This window comes from Podarcis liolepis (assembly GCF_965112155.1).
Source record: "Podarcis liolepis genome assembly, chromosome: 6".
Taxonomy (NCBI): Eukaryota; Metazoa; Chordata; class Lepidosauria; order Squamata; family Lacertidae; genus Podarcis; species Podarcis liolepis.
In genome coordinates, this window is record NC_139559.1 from 96,719,758 (window position 1) to 96,735,703 (window position 15,946).

Here is a 15,946-nt window from a genome sequence, read left to right on the forward strand (position 1 = left end):
TTAAGAAGAACCACAGTCTTAAGGTTGAGACAGCACACTAAATTGTGATTTATCTAAAACACAAGTGGAAGCTTCCAACTTTTTTGCAGCTGTGCTAGAAGAGGGGTGAGGAAAGCAATCTATGGTTCATTCTCATACTGCTAAATCGTAGCTTAGTGTGAACACAGCCATTAAAAGTTCAGAAAAAAACAACGAAGACACTGAAAACTGTTAACATACTAATTTTAGCATGCACAAAGTGCTATGTAATAGATATATAGGTATTCCTTAAGTATATTTATATTAATAAAGTTATTTACAAGTCTCAAACCGCTTAGTGTATCCATTAATTAGACACGGGCAGTTTTCCACAGTGGAAATTATTGTGCAGAAAATGTTCTGGTCCACTGCTCCTAATAACTGCAACTTTCATTTGAAAATATGCAACTTTTTAGCTCTTGTGGTTGCAAAGATACCCATCTAAATAAAAGAGCAATGTTTCCTGAAATCTCAAAAGCCATGTGAGTTGTCAAATAATATTTCCATACAAATCGAAATCCAACTCCTATAGAAGAACAGAATCATTCTGCTCCTCCAAAACTCTGGAGTTGACTATAATAGCCTCTGCAATTCACTCCAGAAGAGGACAGTATTCCCCCTTGATTCTCTGCAGAAATTCAGTTCCAAGACAGAGACTGTACTCTGCACCCTGTGTGGCAAAGTCTCCAACTATGTGTAAGTAAAGAAGTCCCAGCCCTCAAACTACAGATCTTTGGGTGAGGATGTGCTAGAACCCCACTTTGTATGCCTCAAGACCTCAGAGTCAGGCTGGAAGAAAATATCATCTTGTTCCTCCAACAAAAGCACCTGTTTCTGGAGTCTAAGCTGCCTGGAAGGAGCGAGCCTTTGGTCACTGTAGAAGTATCTGTGCTACCAATGGAAGCTATGGTTCTGGTCTAGAATTTTTTGAGTGCAAACAAGTTTGACTGCAAACTTGATCTCCCATTTTCAGCAACTGAGAGAAAGCCTTCCCTGTCTGTATGTCCCATATGGTTAGCAGAGGAAAAAAGAAATGATAAAAAATAAATAAATGTATTTTTAATTATAAAGGTTGCAAATTTTACCTTTTGTTATTGTAGAATCTTAGTTTCTTTGATGTACATTTTTTTTCTTTAAATGAAACATATGGGACTGATCTAGATGAAAATCCCTACTTGGTCATGAACTTACTCAGTGGCCCTAATCAAGCCCAACTTTCTACTTCTCCCTTGTGTAAAATGGGATTTCATAGAGCTGCTGCAAGAATGAAGACCGTATAGCATTTCATAGACTAAAATGCCAAGCTCCCCCACAGACAGACAGACAGACAGACAGACAGACAAACAAACAAACAAACAAACAAACAAGAATTGACATATAGAACTTGTACCCTGTGATATGAAGGTCTGATCTGACTCAGATGTGGACCAACTGGATAGTAGCCTTCCATCTGTGGATATCTGTCTCTTGTTTCAGGTACATATGGTGACACAGCTGGTGGAGGAATTTCAATGGGCACAGGGCTTCCTCTGATGATTTCTTCCCTCTGGTACGGCTGGGGAGGGGGGTACATGCGCCGGCTGTCATAATGTGGAGGGTACATGGGTTGTCCCATAGGAGGATATTGTTGGGGCTGCGCACTGTACTGAGAATTCACCATGCGGTCCTGGAGGTATGGTGGGTAATGTTCTAAATAAGGAGGGCCTGGTTCAGGAACAGACGGTGGCGGTCGGACAAATCGAGACATACACTGCGAAGGCTGAGCTGCAGGATAATACACACCTAAATACACAAAATAAAATTTTGGAAAGGTGCTTTAAGGCAATTCACTCTTTCACCTGCTTCAGAGAACGGAAGTGGCAATAATTTGTCACTTTAAATCTCCTTTTCACTTTATGTTTGAAGATGTTAATCCATTTTTTACCAAGTTACAGCTGTTTGGAAAGAGCTTGGAAACACTTTGCATTATAACAATAGATCATCACTTGTCTTAACTTTTGGCCAATGGTGTTTTATAAATTACCATGAGGAAAACATGTGGAAGCCTCTCAAGGAGCCACTATAGCTAGGGGCAATTTAGAGAGGTGTCTCTGAAAGAGTCCTCTCAGCAGTGATGCTAACAGGACAATTGCTCATCTACTCTCTCTGCTTGGGAGTGTGTGGCTCCCTTAGACACTAGAAGGAGCAGGAGTCACCAGGAAGACCCTGCCCTAAGAAGCCAGATGATGACAAGGGGGTTGCATAGGCAATAATGGCAACAATGCTGAGAAGGCTAGAATGGAACATATCCTTTTCTAAAAACATTGGCAATATTTTGTGTTGAGATCCCACAGGAAAAGGGGATTGGTGAAGTTGTTGTTTGCCACATGCACATAGGAAAAAAGCTTAAAAAGGATTAGATTGTCATGAAAACTAGTGGGATGAGATAAAAGAACCTGGAGAAGGTGAGCAACTTTGTATCATAGGATTGTCACCTTTCACTATGCTTTCAAGAAATGGGTTAATTCTTGGGAGTGATACCTATTTCTAAATAAATGGCTGATACTCAAAGAAACTTGTGAACTACCATCTGCAAGCGTGAATGCTTCCAGTTGGTGGCAGCAGTTTTCAACTCTGAAAGTTGCTACATCGAGCCAGACAGCTCTCTTCTGGCTTGATGAAATAAAATAAGGCACTGTATTTTTCACTCTATAAGACGCACCCAACCATAAGACACACCTAGTTTTTGAGAAGGAAAACAAGAAAAAAAATATTCTGAATCAAATGTTGTTGAAGAGGCTTCACGCGGCTATCCCTGAAGCCAGAACAGCAAGAAGGATTGCTGCGCAGCAATCCCTCTTGCTGTTCTGGCTTCAGGGATAGCTGTGCAGCCTGCATTTGCTCCGTAAGACGCACACACATTTCGCCTTACTTTTTAGGAGGGAAAAGGTGTGTCTTATAGAGCGAAAAATACGGTACTTTCATTTCCCTATCTGCAAAAATCGTGAAATTCACTTAAAATTTTCAATAACATTTGTAAAAACACAACTTGCTTGGTCTTCTTAAATAGTGAAGTGGTTGTGCTTATACACTAGATCTTAGCCAGAAGGCCAAGTAGTGGTGGGTTGTTGGGATCATAAGGAGGGCTGGTCATCCCTTGCAATTCTGAATGTGTGAACCTCAACAACCTAGGATCACTTACAGATGTGGATTCATGATAATTTCAGTTTTAGTTTAACAAAAAGTAGGTATCTAGCTCTCCTAGTTACAAAGCATCCTCTGAAAAATGTGTAGGTCGCCTTTTGCAAATGTGCAAAAGGTTCCACCAGTGTTTAGGGATGGAATTGCTTTTTCTTGCTTTACCTTGCTCCCAAGCAAGGTACGTACACATCCCTATTGCTTTTCATTCATGCATTTCTCTATTCCCATACAGACACTTTCCCTCACCACATAACTCCAAATTCTGTACGTTTTGGCTCCTGAATGCCACAAACCCAGAAGTGAGTGTTCCGGTTTGCGAACCTTCTTTGGAACCCGAATGTCTGACAAGGCTTCCACAGCTTCTGAATGGTTTGGTTTCTGAACGTTTTGGAAGTCGAACGGACTTCCGGAACAGATTCCGTTTGACTTTCAAGGTACGACTGTACGTGGCCTAGCAAAAGTAAAGTGCAAAAAGGTGTCCCTCAATAAATTCCTTTATACACACAGGACCTGCATGCCATCCACAAAGTTATGACTGCACATGGCCAAGCAAAACGAGCAAAAGAGAGACAAAGGAAAAGCTAATTTGTCTGACCTCTCCTGCTCTCTGATTCATCGAATCTTTCTCCCCACTCCATGGTTGCTAACTGAAAATGGCTATAATTGACCAAAAAAGGACAAGTAAGGAAGTGGGCAAGTTCCAGCCCTTTGGATCTCTGAATCTGTGGAGTGTATAGCAATGTTTGGGTATACAGTGGTACCTCCGGTTGCTGACACGATCTGTTCTGGAGGTCCGGCCGGATCCTGAGGTTTCCGCAACCTGAGGACTGCTTCTGCGCATGCTTCTGGGTTTGCTGCTTTCGTATCCTGAAGCTTACGTAACCAGAGGTACGACTGTATTTCTTATGTTTGGATAAGTGAATTGGTAGATAATGAGAAGGCTGATAGCAGGATGTGCGTATATGACACCTATTTTATTAACAGTCTGATATGCCAAACTTTTTAAATCCAGATGATCTAAAAGGCTGGAAATTGGAAGTACCAGACTGAAAATTTAACACTAACATAGCAGTCTTAACCACTGTCTTCTCAAAAGCAATTCCTACTGAATTCAATGGGGTGGGGCTTACTCACAGGTAAGTGGGGCCAGAATTGTAGTCTAATATATCACAGTATCTAGCACCCCACCATTCATCTAGGGCAAATAAATAAATAATATGCAAACCTTTGCCCCAGGCCCAAATTTTACCCAGGTGGCATTGTTACCTGATTGGTAAGGTGGAGATTCAAATGGTGGGCCTGCTCCCCGAGGATCTGGGTAAAACACGTCTGTTTGTGGAGCTGGATACAACTGGGAGCCTCGTGGCACCATTTGAAGTTGCTTCCCAACAGATATTGGAGGCAGGTCTGGAGGTCCTCGGGGGGCCACTGGGTGAGAGTTCACTGGTAAGGCAGATAGAGAACTCTTGGGAACGGACTCCAGCCTAAAAGAGATCCATCACAACATTAGAGCAGCTACAAACCTGGGATGAATCCCACCGAATATTGCTGCTTTGGAGCCTACAATGATTTGTACATTTGTCTTCTCAGCAACCAAGCATATGCAAGAGGTAGCAGAAGATGGAAGGTGGAAGCATCACCGCTGCCAGCTGATATTAAGGGAGTCCAGCTAAGGTTCCAGCAGCTGCGGCAATCCAGTTTAGAGAAACCTAAAGAGAGCCCTGCTGGATTAGACAAAAGACCCACTTAGTCAAGAAACCTGTTCTTATCAGGTGCCCAAGGAAAGCAAGCACTCTCCCCCCTTGTGATTCCCAGCAGCTGGTATTCATTGGCATGCTTCATCCAATGCAAGAGACTATGGACAGCCATCACGGCTAGTAGTCATGGTTAGCTTTGTCCTGCATGAATTTGCCTAAATCCTTTTCAGAGCCAACCAAGTTTGTGGCCATCACTACATTTCGTGAGAGCAAATTCCATAGTTTAACTATGCGCTTTGTGAGGTCCTTTTGAATGGAAGTACTGCCACCTATATTTGAATGTGTGTATGATGGTAATGCAGTCCAGATACAGATGTGACCTGAATGCAAAAGTGATGTCTGTGCATCCAATTTATGCACACATGGACTGCATTCTCCATATTGGGCAGTTTATATGAACACCATAAAAAGGTAAACGTACAAGTCAGGAGGTGACCCAGGGGCACTGCTGCTAAGATGGTCAATTTTCCCGGGCTTCAAGGCTGAATCATAACTGGAGTCGGTTCCACGAGAGATAAGTTGTGTAACTGCGCTGCCTGTTGAAACAATCCCATTTGGCAAGGCAGAGGGTTTTCTGTTGGGCAAGTCCATACTCCCTTCGTCTGAGAGGATAGCTGCTGCCGATAGGCCCACTTCATTCAGCTGGCCTAAGGAGGCACTCAGGGGTCTTCGAGGAACCAGACGTTTGTTCATCTTACGAAATCTTCAGGAGAAACATGTGAGGAATTATAGAAAAAGGATGAGTTACAGCTCAAGTTGAACAGTTATTTTTCTTTTCCTACTCAAATGCTAGAGCGCAAACTTTAATTCAGGCACAACCACTGCAGCTGGAACGCCTGCTATGCCAAACCTTATTGGTGCAATGAGGTTAGCACACACTAGGCACCATGCAGCAAACATGGCTGCTTGCTGCTTATACTCAGTTGCTGGGATAGTGAATACGTAACTCATATTTTCACTCAGTCCTGTCCTCTTTAACAGCCTGTAGCACACAAATCTTACTGTCTGTCTTTCTCTAAATCAGGGCTTAATTTCAGTTTGGCAGTAAAACCCACACACTAGTATGGCAAGAGCAGACTATCTAGGGGCATACTGGACAAGATACTAGAAAGTTAGGAAGACAGGGCTTACCCCTGCAGAAGCCTTGTTAGTTGGTATAAATATATTGACTAGCTCAAGAATTTAATTCTTTCACCACCATTTTATTTTAACTTTGTAGCTTGCCATGTCCAGCCCAACCCCCATGCAGATGATCTGAAACATTTATACCTTCAGCCCTAATCAATTATCCATTCTAAACTGGATACTCTCCAGCTCTGTTTGCACAATCTGATAAGTTCACAATCAGAAGTAGAATAAGACATGGAATCTTACTTTTCTAGTTCTTCCTGCGAGTGTGCAAAGGTGCAGCTGGCCCCACGGGGGCAACCTCCTCTCTGCTTCATGTCTCGGCACATATATGTCTTATATTTGCTGTGTTGAGGAGGCTAGATCAAATGGGAAAAATAAGGAAACTGAAACCAAAATTCTTTTTTTAAAAAAAAATGATATTTATTAAGGGTTTGGAAAATACAGAAAAAGAAAAAGAACAATAAAAAAATTGAACAAATCAAACAATACCTTACAATACTTCAAAAAAAAAGAACCCCCCCAAAAAAGAACAAAAAACAATACAATAAAACTGAAACCAAAATTCTCAAAGTCTACAATTATTCTGAAAATAATGCTCCAAAATAAATCCAGAATAAAAATAAAATAAAATAAAAACTGTGTAGATAGATCTCCAGAAAGAAAGCTTTGTTAGAGAACTGATAGAAGTGGGATTCACTATTAAGGTTGCAATCGTAAACAAATATGCCAGTGAACACTGGCATATGCAACTTATTTCCAAGTAAGCATGCACTGGGTTGTGCTGCACGTGCTGTGATAGCAGATTTAATCAATGGAATCCACCCACCTCTTTATTCAACACCCAGTGTTAGAAACTGAGATACGAGAGCTAGGAGCTAAATGACACCTTAAACCTAGGTTATGGGCACAACAACGGAATGTCTAGGCGTGCTTTTTATAACAAGAATACAAAGCTGAAAATGAATGAACTGCAGCTAAAATATTATGTTCATTTTTCACATGGTCTAGTCCTTCCCCTGCCCACCTCCCTAATATTCTCAAGAGGGTCTCTTCTCCAGTCTTCAGAGAGTACCTAGAAGTGGGGAAGCGGGAAAAGGTCCTTCTTGCCTTCCACTCTGCAGTTTCAATCTGAAATCTTAGGTGCAGTATTGTGCCCAGGGCTCAGAAACTTGCTCACATTAACGAAATTTCCCACCTTAATAATTGGACAAAACGATCAATATGCACAAAATGTTATGACAACGTCTGGATTTTGGGATCCCAACTAGGATCAAACAAAACTAATTTGGATATGCCTGAGGATGTGGGCTATATGCCTAGCAGGATTTATAGTTCTGGTACAGCTGACCTCCATGCTATTATCACAATCTGATTTTAAAATGCGTCTGTTTCAGAAGAGCTTTGTCATGCAGCAAGGGGAGATAAGTCCAAAGTTGCCCAGGGTACACAGAACTAATTGCATGGTTCTTTGGGTCTATGTCTGAATGAGTTGTGATTTATGAGAGTTCAAATGCTTTGGAATGGCTATTAATATTTCAGATATAACAGTTCCATGTTTCTTGCTGGATTCCACTATTTACACATTTCCACTGCTTTGATAGATATGGGTTCCAGAACACCTTATAGCAAAGTACATTATACTTTCATTCAGTACCTTTTCAGTTAATGTGGCCACATGAAGAATTTTCAGACATGCAGGCAGCACAGATAATAGTTAGAAATGCTGTCCCAAACAGTAGTGCTAATATGTAATATTTGGATGCTTTAAATGGCAAAAAGAGCTAAGTTCATTTGGCAAGGCAAGAAACCAAGTATTACATTTAAAATATTAACAGATACTAAAGAAAAAGGTAGATTCTCACTTCCAAATCTTTCTTTTTCTTTCTTTATTTTCTTACAATGTTAGGTTAGGAAGAAAAGGGGGAAAGAAGGGGCTCACCTCCAAATTTAAAATTATATTATGATGCAGCATGTTTGACATAGATAAAGGAATGGATAATATTGATAAAATACTAGATTGCTAGATCTGGAAGGATATGGTAGACGATATGGGTGGTATGCATATCTGGGGTAGAAAAAAAACAAAGGTACATAAAGACTTTATAAATTACTGCATAAGGAGAAGTTTATTTGGAGGGCTATATGCCTTCAAGTACTGTATAAAAATCTACTTGAAAGAAAAGCACCACTGTGGTTATCCCCAAAAGCAAATAAACATAAAGAAGAATTGGGGGACATAGAGAACATTAAGTTATACTGAAAGTGGGTATAAACTTGAAAAACTAGAAGAAATTCAAGACTTGGTATTGGCTTGGTTTCAGTACCAAATAAACAAGCTATTTAAGAAGAATCTGTTAAATGGTTTTAAGGAACAAAGATCTGATCTCAAACTGGGGTTGCTTGAGAGTAATGAAAAACTGATTTCTAAAATGTATAAAATGTTATTAGAATTGGGTACTAAAGATGATACAATGGACTTAGGTCACAATAGTGAAACGGCTTCCTGTGGGAAAAGGATATGAAATCCACTCTTTGTTATACACTAAGAGAAAACTATTATTATGTACAGGTAATATTTAACACCAAATAAACTGGTCAAGATGTATAAAAATGTGTCAAGTAAATGCTGGAAATGCAGAGAGATAGAAGGGTCATTCTTCCATATGTGGTGGACATGTAAAAAAAAAAGCTAAAGCCTTTTGGGAAATTATATAATGAAATGAAGAAAATGTTTAAATGGGCTATTCCAAAAAGACCAGAAGCTTTTCTTATAGGGATAATAGTGACAGATGTTCCAATGACCAAATTATTTATGTATGTGACAACAGCTGCTAGAATATTATATGCACAGAAATGGAAAGAAGAGAAGGTTTCAACAAAGGAGGATTGACTTTGGAAAGTAATGGACTATACAGAAATGTCAGTAATGGACAGAAAAAATAAAGAGATCAAAATGATGAGCTTTAAATAGAAGAATGGAGGCCGTTCATAGACTATCTGAAAAAGCATCATAGTCAAATGGAATCACAGGCAGGATTCGAGATATAAAGCAGCGGAAGAAAAATTATAAAATAAATGAAATAGAGGAATATTTTATAATAGATAAAGATATAATGAAGTAAAAAGGGTTTGAGCAAAAACACTGGAGGTGATGGTGGGAAGTCAACTCATGGAACGATGTGATTTGATATGGTCAGTGTGAAAATGCTACATGTTGTTGAACACAATTATTTTTTCTGTACTGCTATGATCTGTGGTCAAATTCTGCCAGTGCTTCAAAAACCTGCAAAACCTCCACCCAGAAACCAAAATGTGTGCCACAGGCAAAGACGGCTTAATCCTACATCCTGCAAGTCTCTGAAAGACTACTCCCTGTCCTCAGCCTCATGTGTGCAATGTATTCCCAATTTGACTCATATAATCTTTGATGATTTTGCTGGAGGTGGCAGGGAAGCACTAGACCAACACCCCAATTTTTACAAAAGCTTCTTTTTCCTAGAGTACTTCCTCCTGAGAACTCCGGGCATGAAATTAAAACATTCTTCTATTTTGTTGCTCCAATAGAGACGAGTGGATATTGGCAACTTATTCACCTTTTTTATCTTACATATACTAGGAGAAGCATTTCCTTTCGTTCTTTTTTGATTTGGCAAGGTCTACTATGACAAAGTGTGCCTTCTGACTACAAGAAGTGCCACACAATAGAGTACCTGCTGCTGGTCTGCTCCTTTCTTGCTGTGATTTTGGATGTAATCAACCAGCCCGTGTACCACAGTCCGCACAGCGACCAGTCCATTCTCAAGCTGCTCCCAGGTGGGTGGTGGGGCATCTACAGTGTTTGTAAGAACAAATGAATTTATCTCTGGAAAATGAGAAATCCTGGAGAAACAGGGTCTGAATCATAGCAAGCATCAAAAAATTTAAAACATGCAAAATTTTAGTTCTGAAGGAAGAATAAATCGGACAGGCAAGACTAAGGAAATGTCTATGGAAATTCAGCACTCATTTGCCAGATTTAGGGAGCAGCAGCAGCAAACATTTCCTGCCTGTCAGTAAGGAATATACCGTATTTTTCGCTCTATAACACGCACCCGACCATAACACACACATAGTTTTTAGAGGAGGAAAATCCGTAGACATGCCACCCATAGGCATTCCCTCCATAACATGCACAGACATTTCCCCTTACTTTTTAGGAGGAAAAAAGTGAGTGTTATGGTGCAAAAAATACGGTAGTTATTGAAATAGGAATGCTTGAGAGCATTTGAACCCTCAGAGAGACACCCCCCAGAAAAAATATTGTAATTGTGGGAAATATGGCAGGAGATTAGAGGTAATCAAGGAAAAGCAGCAAGGTCTGATAGAGCCCAAGAGAGACATTTCTAGTGAAAGGACTGTCTCATTAACATGTGTTTCCTTTTGCTAAAATATGGCAATATAACCCTACTACAACAATGATAAGCAGAGAAACATACAGAGACATGTCCTCCTCAGGAAGGGCTGGGCAGGATATAGCAAGGCTCTGATCCTAACCTCATGAATTCATATAAAAATAATCCTATGAACCTGACCCATTCAGAATTTTTCAGGTCACAAGGCCTTTTCCTATTATCATTAAGGTCTGTGGGACCTTATGGAGTAGCCACTGTTGCCACAAAACCAACAAAGTCATAGGATACCTTAAAGGCAAACAACTTTATTGTGGCATATGTTTTTGTGGGCAAGCCAATCAGCATATGTATGTGACTTACTCCCAGCTAATGTCCATTGTTTATGAATAAACAAAGCAAGATCAGTAGTGTGAATGCACACCTGTAGCAGGAATAGCCTGGGGTCAAATGTGGCCCCTCCAGGTTTTTGGAACCCTCCCTATGCCGTTCCCCTCACCATCTTTATGCTGTGCACTCTTCAAGTGCTTTCCCCAGGCTGGAGTGGGTCACTGAACTTTGGTGCCTCTTGCTTGCCAGGAAAGGGAGATGTGTTATGTATAGAAACCTATATACATGTAACACACAACCTTTGCACAGAAGGAATGTAGCCTGCAGTACAAAAGGGTGATCTATTCATCCACTGACTTTCACTCCTGACCCTATCCATCACTGGGATGCAGCCCCTGGAAGGTTTTCCACAAGGGAATATAGCCCTCAGGTTGAAAATGGTCTTCACTCCTGCTGTCTCAACTCACAGGGATGTTTTTATGCCTTAGAACTCCCAAACGCTGAGACTGCCACAACTCTGAGAAGTCTAGACACATGGTGGACGGAAGGTAGATTTGTACTTTATAACTAAAGGTGCTCCACCCCTGGATGAACAATTTTGCACCCAGCTTTGGTTCATGGGTCTTAGTGTTCTAATAAAAAATAAACAAGCCTGAAGTCTGTCCACCATTAGAATATAAAGGAGACTAGAGCATCTCAAGAGAAACAGTTTTTTTGTTAATAAGGAAACAAGAGAGCAGTCTGTTCACCTGTGCTTCTCACATTGACACGTATCAGTTTGATTGAAAGATATGCACAGCCTCTTCTGCTGCAGTGAACATGAATATAAACCACTTTTTAAATAGTTACCTGGGCTGGGATCAATATTTGCAAGGAGTTCTAGATGGGGTCGAAGCCGGTTCAGATTGGCTGGGTCACCAGTCCTCTGGAGAGCGATAGTTAGTTCCTGAACACTCTGTGCAAAAGAGGCTGGGGTCTGCAACTTAAATATATATGTACATAATTAGAACTGCTTTCTGTACTCCTAGAGACCATCTTCAGTGAAACACACCTAAAATATACATTTTTAAATTTCTTGTCTCACCAGCACTCAAGATGTGTGCCTTGATGTGAAACCATTTTTTCAACAGAGGTGCACTTGCCATTCCTAGTGGTCAATCACAGCTTAGGCCCTCTCCAGTAATACACAGACTGCATGTTCATTAATTGTATATACCAATATACAATGCATCAAGGCTCAGCGATATTAAATCCTGTTTAAGAGGACAGTTCTTACAGAAGTGAAAATGGAACTGGCAACCCCGTGACAGCTCCACAAAGCACAGCACATTCCCGAGACAATCTCCCCGCTACTTTTCTGCTTTACGCTCACGAGGAAGGCTTGGGCTTGTCCTTGACATTAAGAGTACCTGAGAAGCATGGTATGCCATAGGAGACTCTTGACAGCAAGTGGGACATGGGAAGAAGAACCGAGGAGCCCCACTTACAACTAATATCAGCAATAAAAACACAGTAGAAAATTAAAGGAAGTGGAATGATTTGAAGAGACTGTACCTTGTCAATAATTGACTGCATGTGGGATTTGTGGGACTGGTCTCCATATAGCAATGAAGACCACTGATCTGGGGCAATGCGCAAACCAGCCTCCATAGCAATTTGCACAATCTGGGAATCGTGTTCTCGTCTCAGAGCTTCATAGGTTCGGAACTCCTCCTTTAACTGCATCAGGGAGGAATCCTCATCTCGTTTAGTCACCTGGAAGAAAAAAATCCATCTGGATTAGGTAAGATGACAATACCCAACTTAACCAAATAAGGGAGCAGTTTCTCAGTTCAGTTCCCTGGCCCAACAGTATTAGCTGCTTATAAAGATTTATGAAAGGAAGTACTATCGCTTCCAGTTTGTATGGGGGAGGGGTCCCCTCTCCGATGATCAGATGAAAAGCTGAGACAACTGGGTATTAAATAATACACAGATTCTTAATAGATTTAGCAACAAAATATCTATGTAGAAAGATTAGATTATCATTACTAAAACGAGCCTAGAGCCTAGATTCTCTATGCGGTGGGATTCCCCTCCCTCTCCAAAGGCACAGAACATTCTTCAGAGCAGTTTGAAGCCTAGGATTCTATGAGTGATTCACTGTAACTAAAGGTGAGCAGTTGTTCAAGGAGTGTTAATTCTCTCCAAGGAGAACTCTTTTCTGTGTCTCTTTAAAGCAAAAACTTGACAAAGTACAGCTGGAACAAAGAACTATTCAGTTTCTGCCCTTCAGAGAAGGCAGCAGTGCTCAGTTGCCTCCAAAACTAAAGGGATATTGGATTTTCTCATGAAATGCAGTACATGAAATTGCAGAATGAAAGCCAAGAAAGAGAAGAGTGGAAGGGGAAATAGGTGTTCTTATTAAAAACACCTCTACTATGCCTTTGACTTGACCAACACACTCTGGCTCATATTACCGTATTTTTCCATGTATAAGACTAGGTTTTTTCCCTTAAAAATAATGTCAAAACTTTGGGGGCGTCTTATACACGGATACATCTCCCCCCAATTTTCTTAAATAGGAGTCCCCCAAAATAGGCCCCCTATGTCTTATACATGGGGGCGTCTTATAGACGGAAAAATACAGTAAATTGTTATGCCAACTACTGCAGGCAACAATTTCCACACTGTCCTTGGGAAGCAGATGATTGATGTAGGGTGGGTAGAGGAAGTTCAGAAGGGGGCAGGCTGAGAAGCTTTGAGAAACTTTGTGAAACTGGGAAAATCCCCAGGTCCAGATGGTCTTACCGCAATACATTACAAAAAATTAGAGGAACCATTATTATCACCTATGAAGACACTCTTAAATAGAATACTAGAAGATGGGAAGATTCCAACACCTGGAAACAGGCTCACATAGTAGTAATCCCAAAACAAGGACGAAATAAAGAGTTTATAACCAATTATAGACCAATATCATTACTAAATAATGATTACAAGATCTATGCACAAATATTGGCTACAAGATTAAAGACAGTTTTGCAGGATTGTATAAATAAAGAGCAGGCAGGGTTCTTGCCGGGCAGGAAAATGAGTGATAATATAAGAACAGTGATTGATATGATCGAGTATTTAGACATGAAACCGAGTAAGAAGGTAGCCTTTGTTTTTGTGGACGCGGAAAAGGCGTTTGACGAAGTATCATGGAAATTTCTAAAAATATTATTAGACCAGATGGACATGGGAGACCAAATTACAAGAGGGCTAAAAGCAATTTATGAACAACAAGAAGCAAACATAATATTAAATAATGACACGACTGATCATTTTAAAATACAGAAGGGCACCAGACAAGGGTGCCCACTTTCACCATTATTATTCATTTTGGTTTTGGAAATATTAAATCAAGAAATCAGACTGGATCAAGAAATAAATGGAATATCCCTAGGAGAGAAAATATACAAAATAAGGGCATTTGCAGATGATTTAGTCTTAATGGTGAAAAATCCAAAGGAAAGCATAGCAAAGGCTCTAGAAAAAATGGGAAACTTTGGAAGGGTCTCAGGTTTTGCTTTGAATAAAGAAAAAACGAAACTAATGGTAAAAAACATGGGAGATCAAGAGAAAAAGGAACTGGTAGAAAAATTTGGATTACAAATTGTAAAAAAAGTGAAATATTTAGGAATACAAATAACAATGGAAAATATAAATTTGTTTGAAGATAATTATTTAAAAAAATTGGGAAGAAACAAAAAGAAATGGAATCTTGGACAAGATTGAATTTAACCCTCTGGGGTAGAATTTCAGCTATTAAAATGAATATTTTACCAAAACTCCTGTTCCTTTTTCAAATGATTCCCATAATAGGTAAAGATGATTGTTTTAAAAAATGGAAAACGGACCTAACAAAGTTTACATGGCAAGGCAAAAAGCCACGGATCAAACATAAATTATTAACTGACATAAAAGAGCGGGGAGGTTTCGGACTCCCAGACCTGAGACTATATTACGATACGGCATGCTTTACTTGGATCAAGGATTGGATCAAATTGGATAACAGTGACATTTTGGACTTGGAGGGATGGAACAACAGATATAGTTGGCACGCCTATCTAATTTATAACAAAGTGGCAGTACATAAAGAATTTCTAAGCCACATAATTAGAAATGCATTATACAAGGTCTGGGTGAGACATAGAAGGTTTTTAGAACCGAAAACCCCATGGTGGGTCTCCCCGTTAGAAGTTATATCAGTTAAAAAGAAAAATACTATAGGAAGAATGGCAACATACCAGCAGCTCCTATAGGAAGAACAGGGCCAATTAAAACTGAGACCATATGAAGAGGTGACCCAATACTGTACTACATGGTTACAATATCACCAAATTGCACATATATTTAATCGGGGTAAAATAATAGGATTTGAAAAAGAAGAATCAAAATTACAAAAAGTATTATTACAAAACTCAAAAAAGAATATATCCAAAATGTATAATTTATTATTAGAATAGGAATTAAAGGATGAAGAAGTAAAAGAAGTTATGATCAAATGGGCATGTGATATAGGATATGTAATTCGGCTGGACCAATGGGAGAAATTATGGAAATAGGATATTAAATTCACGGCATGTTATACAATAAGAGAAAAATTTATGAAAATGGCGTACCAATGGTACTTAACTCCGGTAAAACTGGCTAAAATTTACAAATTAAAATCGAATACCTGTTGGAGATGTAAAAAAGAAATAGGAACAATGTTTCACATGTGGTGGGAATGCCGACCTATCAAACAATTCTGGAACGAAATTTATGAAGAACTCAAAAAGATGTTTAAAATATCTTTCAGTAAAAAATCGGAGGCATTCCTTTTAGGTTTAATTACAAATGATATCCCTGACAATCAAAGGAAAGTATTCCTTTATGCAACAACAGCTGCCAGGATGCTTATAGCAAAAAACTGGAAAGGGAGAAAAATTCCATCAGTGAAAGATTGGCAAATTAAATTTTGTGAATACATAAATCTGGCAAGACTCACAGCATTCATAAGGGGACAATCAGACCAGAAATTATTAAAAGAATGGGGTTGTGCTAAAGAGTATATGAAAAAACATTGTTCTGGAGTAAGTATATTGGTATGTAATGAATGATGCTTTACAGGGT

General features: G+C 39.7%; 2 protein-coding genes across 7 annotated transcripts in view; one reads left to right on the forward strand and one right to left on the reverse strand.

Annotated features, from left to right (window-relative positions):
- The window catches only part of DARS2 (aspartyl-tRNA synthetase 2, mitochondrial), a 1,012,941-nt gene that overhangs the window by 106,025 nt on the left and 890,970 nt on the right, over positions 1-15,946 (forward strand). The window lies entirely within an intron of this gene.
- Positions 1-15,946, reverse strand: part of RC3H1 (ring finger and CCCH-type domains 1) — a 70,218-nt gene that overhangs the window by 19,672 nt on the left and 34,600 nt on the right. For all 6 annotated transcript variants that reach the window (XM_083507063.1, XM_083507062.1, XM_083507061.1 and 3 more), the window contains exons 6-12: positions 12,359-12,559; positions 11,654-11,786; positions 9,797-9,915; positions 6,330-6,442; positions 5,377-5,658; positions 4,465-4,682; positions 1,409-1,800 (exon numbers count right to left, since the gene is read on the reverse strand). In XM_083507063.1, the coding sequence (XP_083363189.1) occupies positions 1,409-1,800; positions 4,465-4,682; positions 5,377-5,658; positions 6,330-6,442; positions 9,797-9,915; positions 11,654-11,786; positions 12,359-12,559 (1,458 nt within the window). The remainder of the gene's footprint in view (positions 1-1,408; positions 1,801-4,464; positions 4,683-5,376; positions 5,659-6,329; positions 6,443-9,796; positions 9,916-11,653; positions 11,787-12,358; positions 12,560-15,946) is intronic.